General features: G+C 37.9%; 1 protein-coding gene across 1 annotated transcript in view; it reads right to left on the reverse strand.

Moving 5' to 3' along the window:
• Nucleotides 1-14,358, reverse strand: part of LOC150081563 (proto-oncogene tyrosine-protein kinase ROS-like) — a 356,247-nt gene that overhangs the window by 85,527 nt on the left and 256,362 nt on the right. Inside the window, exons 26-27 of the mRNA XM_090380246.1 lie at nucleotides 10,489-10,665; nucleotides 5,386-5,693 (exon numbers count right to left, since the gene is read on the reverse strand). Coding sequence (XP_090236372.1) covers nucleotides 5,386-5,693; nucleotides 10,489-10,665 — 485 coding nt within the window. The remainder of the gene's footprint in view (nucleotides 1-5,385; nucleotides 5,694-10,488; nucleotides 10,666-14,358) is intronic.

The following is a 14,358-nucleotide window of genomic DNA, read 5'->3' on the forward strand; positions in this document are numbered from 1 at the left end:
ACTTAATCGTAACAAATAATTAATACATAACTATAGTGATACACGTGATATGGAAGTTGTATAAAGGGAACTCGTAGAAAACACTAGATACCGAAAAAAATATATATATAACATAACTGTTTTGGGATATAACTTAAGGATTTAATTTTTGTTTTGAATTTTATTGAATTAAATCGGAACCATGACTCTGACCAGAGCAGCAAAGCAAAAGGCTCAAGCTAATGGGAGTGCTGTGGTTCAGGGGAGAACTGAGGGGGGCAGTTGCCCTCTGAATCACAGTCTATTAAAATGCACTGTTTGCTTGATGTTTGCGGAGCAGTCGGGTACGGGACATGATACTGCCAAGGGGGATGTCTTTGTGTGTGCACGATGTAAGGAGTGCAAGGAAATCAGGCGACAACTCAGCGTTGTTATGGGCCTTTATGAGAGTTTGAAGGACAGGGTGGATGCCCTTGAAGGAAATAAATTGAGGGACCCATCAAGCTCTCAGCTGCCCACATCAACGCCAGAGCTTGCACTTGGTCATCAGGCAACACAGAAGCAGCCCCCTAGGCAGAATGCGCTGGTCCCACAGGAACTAGTAGTTGTTGGTGACTCTATTGTCAGGGAAACGGGGAACATACTTTGTAAAAAGGATAGGTGGAATAGGACCAGGGTATGTCTGCCAGGGGCAAAGGTTGATGACGTTGTAGAGCGGATATCATCTTTTAAGGGCACAAAAGGTGATATAGTTGTACACGTTGGCACTAATGATATTAAGAGTAGGAGACCGGCGGAATTACTTAGCAAGTACAGGTCACTGTTGAAAAAAAGCCGTGAATTAGGGTTGAACTTGAAAGTGTCTGCAATTCTGCCCAGACACGATAGGAGGGAGTATATGATGAGAGCCTTGTCGATCAATTCGGCCCTGGAGGGATTGTGCAAGGCTCAAGGGGTAGAATTTTTTTCAGCCTGGACTGTACTTGTTAACAGGAGAGATTGCTTCTACAGGGATGGGATACACTTAAATAGAAAGGGTGCAAGAATTTTTGCTGATGCTGTCGAGGCAGTGTTAGGTGGGTCGGAAAACTGCTAGTTGGGGGGGGATACAAGGACTAATAGATTAACAGTAGCCAGTGGCAGAGGTGGAAGTGATTCTTGCACTGCTTCTATTGAAATGAGCAGAAGTCTGAAAAACAAGATGCAGGATATTTCAGAGACTGCTGGTAGTCATTGCGGTACAAGTAAACACATGGGTTGTGTTAGGGTAGCTAAGAATAGAAACAGGTGCATGTATACCTGCGTGTACACCAATGCTAGGAGTTTGGTAAATAAATTTGATGAATTTGAGGTATTGCTCAAAACATCAAAGGCAGATATTGTTGGGATATCAGAGACGTGGTGTCACACAGATATAAGTAATGCGGAACTGGAATTTGGGGAATACAATGTGTATAGAAAGGATAGACAGGACAGGAGGGGAGGAGGGGTTATGCTATTAATTAAGAAACACATAAAGTCCAAGGAAGTGAAGCCAGTCGACATCGATGGACAGGGCAGTGTCGAGTCAGTTTGGTGTGACATAAGCATAGGGAAATCAAAATTGAGAGTAGGAGTGTGCTATAGGCCTAATGACTCTGATGAGTATAATAAGATATTGTACAGGGAAATAGAATGGGCCAGTAAATCAGAGAGTCTTATAATGGGGGACTTTAATTTCCCAGATATTGACTGGAATTTGTGGGTTGGTCACTCGCACACTAGCAAGGCTTTTGTGGATTTATTGGATGATTGTTTTCTACATCAGCATGTTCGTGAGGCAACAAGAGGGAGCAATACTCTTGATCTGATTATCAGTAGTGATTCTTCATGCATTAAGAACCTGCAGATAAATGAACCACTAGGTGGCAGTGATCACAGTGTGTTGAAGTGGGATTTACTCAAGGAGGTAACTACCATCAGAGGTAAAGGGAACGGTTTTTGTTTTCGTAAAGGCGACTATGATGGTCTGAGACAGTATTTAAATTCTATACAGTGGACCAACTGATGATGTTACCAACAGCAAACTCAAAATGGGAAGCATTCAAGGAACTAATCTTGGAGGCTACCAGGCTTTACATACCAACTAAGAAATATTGTTCAAGGTTTAGGCCTAAATGGTTGTCAGATGAACTAATGAGACATGTGGCAGAGAAGAAAAATGCATGGGATACATACAAATTAATGGGTGACATGGAAGCCTATGATAGATATAAGTTGGTCTGTAACCAAGTCACAAAGGAGATTAGGCATGCAAAGGCAGACTATGAAAAATCCTTGGCAACGGATGCAAAGAAAAACAGAAAAGAGTTCTTTACATACTTGAATTCGAAAAGGAAAGGGATGAATCAGATTGGTCCACTGGATATTGATGGTTCAACAGTTGAGGATCCTGCTCAGGTGGCTAACAATCTAAACGAGTATTTTGCATCTACATTCACGCATGAGGAGTTATTCAGGAAGGAGAATGATGTAGGTAAAGTAAACATTGGCAGTGAGCTGGATGATTTTGTAATAACTGAGAGGAAAGTGCAGGAGAGATTGTTGAGGATAAACATAAAAAAGGCACCTGGGGTGGATGGGATCTATCCAGTTATATTAAAGGAGGCAGCAAAGGAAGTATGCAAACCCCTAGCCATAATTATGAGAGCTTCTTTGGACTCAGGGGAGGTACCCATAGACTGGAGATGTGCAAATGTAACCCCAATTCACAAAGGAGGATCAAAGGCTGACACAAGTAATTATAGACCTGTGAGTTTAACTTCTGTTCCTGGAAAATTAATGGAGGCACTGGTTAAAGAAGCACTGCAGGATCATCTACACAAGAATTCAGTTATAGCTCAGACGCAGCATGGTTTTGTTAAGGGCAGGTCTTGCCTGACCAATTTGATTGGATACTATGATGTAGTCACAAAAGAACTGGATGCAGGGAATAACTTTGATATTATATATTTGGATCTTAGAAAGGCTTTTGATACTGTTGCACATGGAAGACTGCTGCACAAATTGGAGCAGTGTGGCATTGGAGGCAAATTGCTGCTATGGATAAGGGGATGGTTGAGTGGCAGAAGACAGAGAGTGGTAATCAATGGACACTGCTCAACCTGGACTAATGTTATTAGTGGAGTTCCTCAAGGTTCAGTGTTGGGTCCGTTGTTGTTTTCGGTGTTTATGAATGATATTGATGATGGGATATCAAGTTTAATGTCCAAGTTTGCAGATGATACAAAGGTTGGCAGGGTCGTTAAGGACAATACTGACACTATGCTGCTGCAACAGGATCTGGAAAGGTTGAACAGATGGGCTGAGTGGTGGCAAATGAGGTTTAACATCGACAAATGTAAAGTGCTGCATATGGGAAACAGTAACCCCAGAGCAACGTATCAACTCTGCGGTACTACACTGACAGTGGTGGAGAATGAAAAGGACCTGGGGGTAATTGTGCAGGCAGATATGAAGTTCTCTGAGCAGTGCAGACGAGCTGCAAGAGTAGCTCATGGTGTCTTGTCAATGATATACAGGAATTTTTCTAGCAGGGATAAGGAGGTGATTATTCCCTTGTATAAGGCAATGTTGTTGTTGTTGTTTGGTTTTTAGGAGCATTAGCAACTAAGGCCATATTGCTCCGAGATATGCGGTGGTCATTCCCTGACCTTCCCGCATCCCCCGTATTTGGTGGTGACGGGCTCGAACCCCGGTCTAATCAAGAAGCGTGTGCTGCGCACTGTTGCTCCTTCCCACCTGGCTACGGAGGCGCCTCGTATAAGGCAATGGTAAGGCCACATCTTGAGTACTGTATACAGGTCTGGAGGCCTCATTTCAAGAAGGATGTAGAGCTGCTGGAACGGGTACAGAGAAGGGCAACAAGATTAGTAAATGGAACAAAGGGTTGCTCTTACGAAGAAAGGCTTAAGTTTTGCAAATTACAGAGTTTGGAGACTAGGCACCGGCGAGGTGATCTGATAGAGGTGTATAAGGCTTTGAATGGTTTGAGCATGCTCAATGCCAATGGGATTCTTCATCTTTCTCAGAATAATCACCTCAGAGGGCATAAATTCAAATTGAGGAAGGACGGATGTCGGATAGATGTGCAGAAATTTGCCTTTGGCCAGCGGGTGGTTGGTTGGTGGAACCGACTTCCATCACTTGTTGTTGAAGTTGATAGCCTAAACAAATTTAAAGCTCAACTGAACAGGTATTTTGAACGAACGGAGGGGTGAAATGGGAGTGGGTTTTTTTTTTTTGGCTGATGCTGAATAAGCTTGCTTTCTTGCATCATATGCCTCTGCTAATGCTAATGCTAATGCTAATGATGCCAACCCTCACCCTTTATCCAGGCAGGGGACGTGCAGTGGTCATTTTTGGCATGAAATGTTTATGGCCAGATGTGCTGCCTGACGCCAACCCTCACCCTTTATCCGAGATGGGGATATGCAGTGGTCATTCCCTGACCTTCCACATCCTCCGTATTTGGTGGTCACAGGCTTGAACCCCGGTCTAATCAGGAAGCGTGTGCTATGCACTGCTGCTCCTGCCCACCTGGCTAAGGAGATGCCAAGTTAATAGCTTAAATAAATTAAAAAAAAAAAAACTGGACATACGTTTGGAGCAAATGGATGGGCGAAATGAGAATCTTTTTTTTTTTTTTTTTTTCTGATGTTGCATAAGCTTGCTTTCTTGCATCATATGCCTCTACTGATGCTAATCCTAATATCTGAAAAGCTATGTCCACTTCAAATGAACTGAATGAGGAAATTCAGTGGACATACTGTTACAGTGTTTTATTTCATGGCATGACTCTTTATCAGTTTAAATAGCCATATTTTTTAAAAAATGTGTTAAATGTGCATTAAAATGCCTACCACTCTTCTTTGATCCTGAAATGCTTATCATGTTCTTAAAAATAGATTTGAAAATAAACTCATCTTGTTGCCAGTGTTGTTTACCCTATAATTTTTAGAGATTTCTGACTGACTATTGTTTAAATATCAAAGTACATAGAACACCATAAAATATATATTGCGATTATTATAAAAAAAAAAAAAAAAAAAAATGTAACATAAATTGTGATACAAACTTAAAAATAAAAGTTTAATAATCAAAGATGTTGTTGTTGTTTGTTATTTGTTTTTAGGAGCATTAGCAACTAAGGCCATATTGCTCCGGGGATATGTGATGGTCATTCCCTGACCTTTCTGCATCCTCTGTATTTTGTGGTGATGGGCTCGAATCCCGGTCTAATCAAGAAGCATGTGCTACACACTGCTGCTCCTGCCCACCTGAATAATCAAAGAGAAATTATGCTGTTGTTAAAAATTCATACTAAACAGTTTCTTTATCTTTCAAAAATATTTAATATAAACATACCTCATTTGTAAGTCATAAAAAAGAAATTCTCCACCATTATCTGACACATCTTCCCATGTCACCTGAAATACATCTCTTCCAATACTGCGGACATGGGGAATACTGGGAATATCAGGGCGATCTCCAAGAGTTTGGTAAATGAAGTAAAGATCATGAGGCCATATAAAAGTCATTAATTTGTTTGCATAAGTTAAAATCAATCTCAAAGAATATTCAGTTTTAGGAATTAAGTTGTCTATTGTAAAGTTGAAAAGCTGGTTTGGATATGCACTTTGACTAATGGATACATTCCAAGTAAAACTTCCAACCTATAAAATAAGAAATCATAAAGAAAGCAATCCTTTAATATTATAATAAATTTACATAACAAAGCTGAAAAATTGATTTGTCCTTAAATATATTTGTTTAGTTGTTTTGGTAAACTGAACCAATAAGTATAAAATTATAAGGCAATGATATTAAATTAATGAAAAGATATTTTAATAAATTTTTTGTGATCTAGAATATGCTTTCCTTTTAAATACATCTAATAACTATTAGCTTAAACTTTTTTTTTTTTTTTTAATAAAAATTCATAGTAAACAAAAGTTTACAGATGGCATTTATCTCTCATACTGACAGACTATCACTATAAATTGCTGGAGTGTTGTGCCTGACCAAAAGTATTAGGACACTATATTGTTTGGAAAATCACTTCTTATGAACAAATTAACAAAATGGGAGCCCATCTCTGGGCATAATGACAGCATTAATCCATCATGGAATACTTCTGAACACTTTCTTTTGTTGTTGATGTTGTCTGATTTTTCAGCAGGGCAACTAAGGTCATAAGTGTCAGTGCATTTGGTCTGTAAACTGCAAGTATTCTGTGGTCAGTTTGTTTGTTTTTCTGGATGAAAAACTCAAGATATTGTGGAGGAAAAACCATACAACCCTCACCTGAAAAACTCATCCATGGCACAAAAAATGCTCACAAAAGTTCCTCAAATTAGATAGACCTCTAACCCAGGCCTTTTATGTATAGCGTGGATAGGTCATGATAGTAACCACTGGGCCGGATGTGAAGTTTAATTTGTAAAATACAGTGAAGTAACTGTATTACTGCCAGGCAAGAAAAGAGTCTTTGAGGTAAAGACTGTAACAGAAAATGATTCTTCATTCTTTGATTTCAGCTAGTTATTAAAGATAAGCATATAAAAATACGGAGTAAGATATCTATGTGTACCTTAATGAACTGGTAGCCAGTGTGCGCCTCATTTTGGGAAGTGTATATGAGTGGTCAGTTATATAAAATTTAAAGTTGGCTACTTACAGGAGAACTGAAACAAATGTTAAAAATACCTTAATCTTTCCTGCAAGCTTAAAACTTTAAAAAGGAAAGTGATATGCCATTAACAATAACATTATGAATTTATAGCTTCAAGCACAAGCAGAAAAAAAAAAGTATTTATTTTAACAAAAAGCAGAATATGTTTTAAGAACATAACAAGCGACCAGGTCATTCACTACTTTGCAGTTTTCTTATTTAAGTGGTATTCAAAAAGGTATTTTTTTTTTTTTTTTCTTTTTTGTGTGTGTGTGTCATTTAAAGATCAACAGCTTAGTGGAAAAGTTACTGTTTTCAGAAGGAAAGAGCAGATGAAAGAAAGAAGCCTGAGATACTAGGGAATTAGTTTAGAAGGCCAAGAATATAATTTAGACTAAGCAGCCCACAGTCTACAGGATGGGAGCTTGCTCCAGAAACATTTTATTACACATAAGGATATGCCTTAGAAATGCATGCAACTGCTGTCCAAGCTTTTCTCTGAATTTTTCAGGCAGGGGACATAAGCTAGAAGAGTCTCGGATTCCTTCCCTTAATCCTGAAGATTAAGGGAAGGAATCCACATTACTAATCATTAATGAGATGATAGATTCAATGGTAATGTAAAAGTTAGCTGATGGGCTTTTCCATCACCTCAAAAAAGTGACATAAACACAATAGGACAATAACTAGATATCAAAGTCAGCCCCATCATCTCTCTCTCTCTCTCTGCTTCTAACCAAGTGATAGAAACCACCTGAACAATGATTTGTGAAACTGATCATCTTAATCACACAGCACACACACACCACCTGCACTTCCTGTTGCACAGTTTTAGTTTTAACAAGTTATATTTTTACTTTAGCATTAGCATATGATACAAGAAAGCAAGCTTATACAGAAACAGCCAAAAAAAAAAAAAAAAAAAATTTCCCATTTCATTCCAAAACTGTGTCTAGTTCTTCCTTGAATTTATTTAAGCATAAACCACAACAACAGATGGAAGTTTCTTACAGCAATCAACTACCTGCTCGCTAAAGGCAAATTTCCGCACATCTATTCTACAACTGTCATTCCTCAATTTGAATTTATGCTCCTTCAGGTTTAGAATCTGAGCAAGAGGAAGAATCCCATCAGCATTGAGCCTGCTCAAACCATTCAAGGCCTTATACACCTCAATCAGATCACCTTGCAGGTGCCTAGTCCCCAGATGCTGCAATTTGCAGAACTAAAGCCTTTTTTGGTAAGAGCAACTCTTTGTTTTCCTCATCAGTCTTGTTGCTGTTCTCTGTACTCATTCTAGCAACTTTACATCCTTTCTAAAATAAGGCCTCAAGACCTGTATGTAGTACTCAAGGTGTGGCCTGGCCATTGCTGTATACAAGGAGATAATCACCTCCTTTATACTACTAGTGAAATTCCTGTAATATCAGTGATAAGGCCCTGACCTGCTCTGGCAGCCTGTCTGCACTGGTCAGAAAACTTCATATCTGCCTGCACATTTACCCCCAGGTCCTTTTCATTCTCTACCACTGTCAGTGTAGTACCACACAGTTGATACATTACTCTGGGGTTACTGCTTCTCATATGCAGTACTTTGCATTTGCCAATGTTAAACTTCACTTGCCACTTCTCAGCCCATTACCAAACATTTCTAGATCCTGTTGCAGTAGCATACCATCATTACTATCATTAACAACCCCTCCAGCCTTTGTATCATCTGCACTTGGACATTAAGCCTGATATACCTACATTAATATCATTGATAAATATATCAAAACAACAACTGTCCCAACCCCAAACTTGCGGACTCCACTAATAACATTAGCCCACGAAGAGCAGTGTCCATTGATTACCATTCCTTCTCCCACCAACCACCCTTTTATCCATTGCAACAACTTGCCCTTAATGCCATACTGCTCTAATTTTTACAGTAGTCTTCCATGTGCAACATTATCAAAAGCTATCCTAAAATCCAAGTATATGATATCAAAATTATTTTTTGCATCTGGTTACTTTGTGACCACATCATAGTATCCAATCAAATTGGTCATGCAAAACTTCCCCTTAACAAACTCATGCTGTGTCTAAAGTACAATTGCAGCCTTGTCTAGATGATCCTGCAATGCTTCTTTAACCAGTGACTTCATTATTTTCCCTGAAAGTTAAATTAACAGGTCTGTAACAGATCGTGTCAGCCTTTGATCCTCCTTTGTGAATTTGGAATACATTTGCACCTCTCCAGTCTGTGGGTAACCTCCCCTGAGTCCAAGGATGCTCTCATAATTATGGCTAAAGGTTTACTTACTTCCTTTGCTGCCTTCTTTAATATGTTCACTCCTATTTTGTTCACCTTTTATTTTACATGGGGATAACTGAGTTTTATAAGGATTTGAAAGGGAGAGAAAAATGAAGGAAGAGAAATTTTTCATGGTATTAAATGATGCCAGAATCAGGTGACATAGACTAAAACTAAGGGGAAGAATTAAATACATTTTAGGTTTTCTTTCAGCTAGACCGTTATTAATCATTGGAACAAGCTGTTTTTAATGTGTGCTTATGGCTGATAGTTTATGGAAATTTGGAGACCTGTTTATGAAAAATCGAAGATCACATAGGACAGTGTATATATATATATTTTTTTTTAATGACTGGTGCAGCAAATGCCTGTAGCTTCCATGCATTGTATGAGAGCAATGTATATATCAAATATTAATATCAACACAATCAATCCAAGACTCATTAATACTCCAAATATCCTTCCCTTTCACTTTCTCAAAATTATTATATACTAGGTTCCTTGTTTTTCCACTTTCCAAAGTATCAGATTACTCAAATGTGACAAAGACTCACCTCTCCTTTTTCCTGTTCTATATCATTCAGCAATCTAAAAATCATACCTATTCTCATCCCTATTCATTAGACTCTCTTAACCATCAATTTATGCATTTCCTTAATTTTAATTAACACTTTGGATTATTTAATTAACACTCAAGCATAGCAATAAGGCTCTAATGAAGACCTTATGAAAATTCTTCAGGAAATAGCATTCCACTTGTTTCCTATTTAAGCACAAGGTAATGAATGTCTTGATTATATCGAAACATTATGGCTAGAATAAGGTATCACACTTTGTAGACTTCCTAAAGGTATGAAAATTATAGCTTATTCACCATCAAACCTTTCTAATTAACTATTTTGAATGATATATAAAAAAACCCTCTATATTTCTGGTTCTTTTCCCACTTAACTATCTTTTTCAATTTTTATTTTAAACTTCATATCTATTTATATATTTAAGTCACCTTGCATTTATTTTGTTACTATTACATAATCACATTTTACCTTATCTTGGAACATTAATATAAGGATTGGTACACAGCAATAACTCAAAGTGATCAATTATTGTAATCCATAACCCATGATTTGCAATTAGTTATGGATTGCAATAGTTGATTATCTTGAGTTATTATTGTGTACCACCCAGAGCAACAGCTACTGCAATCCATAACCCCCAAGGATTGCAATAGCTGTTGCTTTGAGTGTATTGGTGGCAGCCCTTTATTTGCAGTCAGTATATGTACACATATGTGTGCAGTTAAAGTGGGTTTAATACGAACTTAGATTGCCATGAACAGATGATAAGCCAGACAAAAGAGATTATCAATTTAAACTAATATCAGGAAGAACAGTAAAGAGCAATATTGTTAAAGTTAAATTTTAAATATGAAAGGGTTCAATAACGGACAAAATAAAAGAAAGCCACATATATATAATTATAATCAATTCTTGCTACTAACCTTTTTGTATTCCAAAGAAAAGTAAAATACACTGTTGTCCATAGGAGATAACCATGATACTGTAAGTGATCTAGATGAACGATCCACCAAAGTAAGATTATTAGGAAGGTCAAAAGTTTTGGCAACAACTTCTAGACTATCACTATGCATATCACCATGAGAGGAATATGCTCGCACCTAAAATAATAATAACAATAATCTTCAACTGTACTAAAATTTTAACTTTGTACTACTTGCTTTTCAAAGGAAAATGAGATGAATAAAGAAGTATAAAGATACACAGTTAAACTCAGCTACAGAGATACCTCAGAAACGATGAAAACTCAACTATAGTATCAAAATTAAGTTGGCTAAAAAAATATGCATATAGATCATGCTATTTTACCATGATTATAATGTTATTTCAAAAATTCTGAAAAACAATTTGTAGAAATATTAGCTTATTTATCATATACTGTTTTCTGCGGTTACTCCCAAACAAAAAAAGGCACTGGAAGCTGAAGTAAACTGCAGCCATTATCAACCCACTGCAGGATGGAAGCCTTCTCAACAATTCATGCTGAGGGAAATGGACCATAATCTGCCATGCTGGTCCAGTGCGGGTTGGCAGATCGACCGTATTTATCAGTCAAGGGCTTGAACCCCTGACTGCTAAATACATGCATGTGCTACTGCACTCCCGCTCCTGACTACTCGGCTACGGAGGCCCTGATACTATATTTTAAGGTTGAAAGGGCTGTCATCAAGTATTTTCTGTCAGAAGACAGAAAATACTTGATGCAAAATTTTAAATTCTCTAAAGTATAATTTTTGAAATAAAGAAGGTTAATGCACAACTTCCAGATTAGGCTGTAGCCAGGATGGCCTTCTTCCATGCTAGCTCAAGCAACTGTTTTAAAAAGTAAGCCCAGAAGGATTGAGGCTGACATACAAGCCAAAAGTGGCCTAAAGTGAGCAGCAAGCTAAAAAGCAATACCTCTCAGTTTATAACCTCAGTACCAGGTGATTTGGCAAGTTCCAACTAGGTTCTCTGTGTACCTAATAGTTTCTAGTTAGTATGTGAATAGTAATATTTCAATGTTGCTGTTCATTTGCAAGTTGCACTTTTAAATGGAATCATGTTTTAACACATACAATTCAAATAACATGCAACTTCTGACTGTTGAAAATGTTAGACCCACAAAACCTCCCTGACAATTACTAGCTACTATTGTGACAGGTGATGTCCATACTTAGAAGCAAATGGGTGGAGTGCATTTGTACCCCATTAAAACAGATGGTGTTTTTTTTTTGTATGCACAATAATAAATCAACTAATATAGCATATATATACACACACTGCACCCCCTAATATGAATTTCTGGCTGTGCCTCTGGATTTCACTACTATGATTCAGAAAACAAAAGCCTACCAAATGAATTTCAGCAAAAAAACATTCTTATTCAAAAAAACACAAATTCCAGGTGTCAGCTGACAAAGCAATGTTGACTGTTTTTTGTGACTGGGTATTATTTAAAGAGACGACAATCAATTATTAGGTACACTGAGACCTTGTTAACAGGAGAGATGGATTTTAAAAGGATGAGATACACTTAAAAAGAAGAGGAGACAGTAATATCTACTGATGCTAATGAGGATTAATAGCAGCTACAGGCAGAGGTGTATTCTTGAATTGTTTCTATTGGAACAGGTGAGAGCAGCAGCATGGAAAGCAAGGTGTCAGGGATTACAAGACCTGCTAGGGGGGGCTCATGAAACAAGTAAATGTATGGCTGCATTAGGGTTACTAAGAGTAAAAAACAGGTGCATGTATAATTGAGTGTAAAGTCATTAATGGATTGATTAACTGGATTCTGAATCCCTTATGTTTGAGTGTTAATATCAGAGACAATATTAACACTCAGACATAAGGGATGCAGAATTTGAAAATGGGTGAGGAGATGTGTACAGGAAGGGAAAGAGAAGTTGTACTCTTAGTTAAGAAGTAAATAAAATCTAATGCTGTACATCAAGTTGACATGGGCCACAATTCTGGGTCAGTTTTGTGTGTCATAAGCACTATAAAAAAAAAAGGAAAGTAAGAGTGTATTATACACTGGTGTGCGTGAAAAATTTAAGGACCAGTCAGGTTTTCAAAATTTTGGTTTAAGTTTCTCATAGGAGTGGCCTGGATATGGGAAAAGCATACGAAAGGAACCTTGTGAGGTACAGAAATGATGAAAGAAACAACACCAACAAAACAACAGAAACAAAATGGTACAGAGGGACCATTCTCCCTCTGTCAATGCAGGCTTTGCACCACCTGTACATACCTAGAACAATGTTGTTGATAAGTTCTTGAGGTAACATCGTCCATTCCTTTGACAGTGCCATCTTCAGCTGGTGAACGTTTTCTGGTGGGTGTGGATGTGCCGCTAGGCATCTCCCCAGAGCATTCCATATGTGTTCGATAGGATTTAGATCAGCAGAAATGGGCAGGCCAATCCATATGAACAATTCCCTCACCTTCCAAAAGCATATCAACAGCTGTAGTGCGATGGGGTGTGGTGTTATCATCCATAAACATGAACTCAGGGCCAATGGCACCTCGGAAAAGACCCACACGGGGAAGGATTACCTTAGTACACTAGTGTGCACCGGTTACAGTACTGCCTTCCAGCATCTGGAGTTGTGTACATCCATCCAAGATAACGCCTCCCCAGACGAGAACACCTCGACCATCATATCGAGCCCTTTCAGTTATATTTTTTGGGTAATACCATGTGCCAACCTCTTGCCAGATTAGCTGACATCCAGAATCGCTGCTGAGACTGAATCTACTCTCATCAGTAAAGAGTACTTTAAGTAAAGATTTTGTGGTTGTAACCTTAAGAAATAGAGTTGGTCCTTAAGTTTTGCACACTAGTGTAGTTCAAATGACTGTGATGAGCATAACAACTATACAGACAAAGAGTGTAGGCCAGTAAATCAGAATGTCTTATAATGGGGGATTTTAACTTTCCATATATTGACTGGAACTTAGATTGGTCACTCAAACAGTAAGTCTTTTGTAGATTTACAGGATGTCTTTTTCTACACTAGCTTGTTAGAGCAGCCAATGAGAGAAAGGAACATTCTTGATAAAATTATCAGCAGTGCCTCTTCCTGCAGTAAAAGAACCATAAAGTGGTAGTGATCATAGTGTACCAATGTGGGATACACTTAAAGATGTAACTACTATTAAGGGCAAAGGGAAGGGCTTTTGCTTTCATAAAGGTGACTACAATGGTCTCAGAGAGTTTTCAAATTCTATACAGTAGGACCAACTGTGGATATTACCAACAGCATATTCTAAATGAGAAGTAACTGTAGAAGCTATGGTATTTTATATCAATAATAAAAGCAGTTCAAGGCTTAGACTTAAATGGAAGTAAAATGAACTGATGAGACAAATGGCAGAAAATAAATATAAGTGGGATGTATATAAATTATCAGGTGATATAGAAGCCTACAGAAGATATAAACTAGTCTGCAAAAGAGGTTAGGCAAGCTAAGGCAGATTATGAGATGTCTGGTACAGTTGTTGTTGTTGATTAGGTTTCAGTGCAATAGCTACTTAGGCCATATTGCACCTATGAAAGTGATTCATACTGCCTGTTGGTTGCTGTGAAAGCAGTTATATAATCCTACTCATTTTAGTACGGAGAAAAATTCTGTGAAATTTGAGTTTTTGCCAATGATATGGCTCAGTGACAAAGGTTCTTTTAAGTTTGTGAGAGAACTGAATGCACAATAGATGGGCATTACTATACAAAGCACATTTCAGAAGTATACGCTTGACTGTGAGTGATGTGTGGCAGTGATTATACTGAGGAGAGTCATTTCCTTACA

The sequence above is a fragment of the Mastigoproctus giganteus genome, chromosome 8 (assembly GCF_048544385.1).
Source record: "Mastigoproctus giganteus isolate SK-2022 chromosome 8, ASM4854438v1, whole genome shotgun sequence".
Classification (NCBI taxonomy): domain Eukaryota; kingdom Metazoa; phylum Arthropoda; class Arachnida; order Uropygi; family Thelyphonidae; genus Mastigoproctus; species Mastigoproctus giganteus.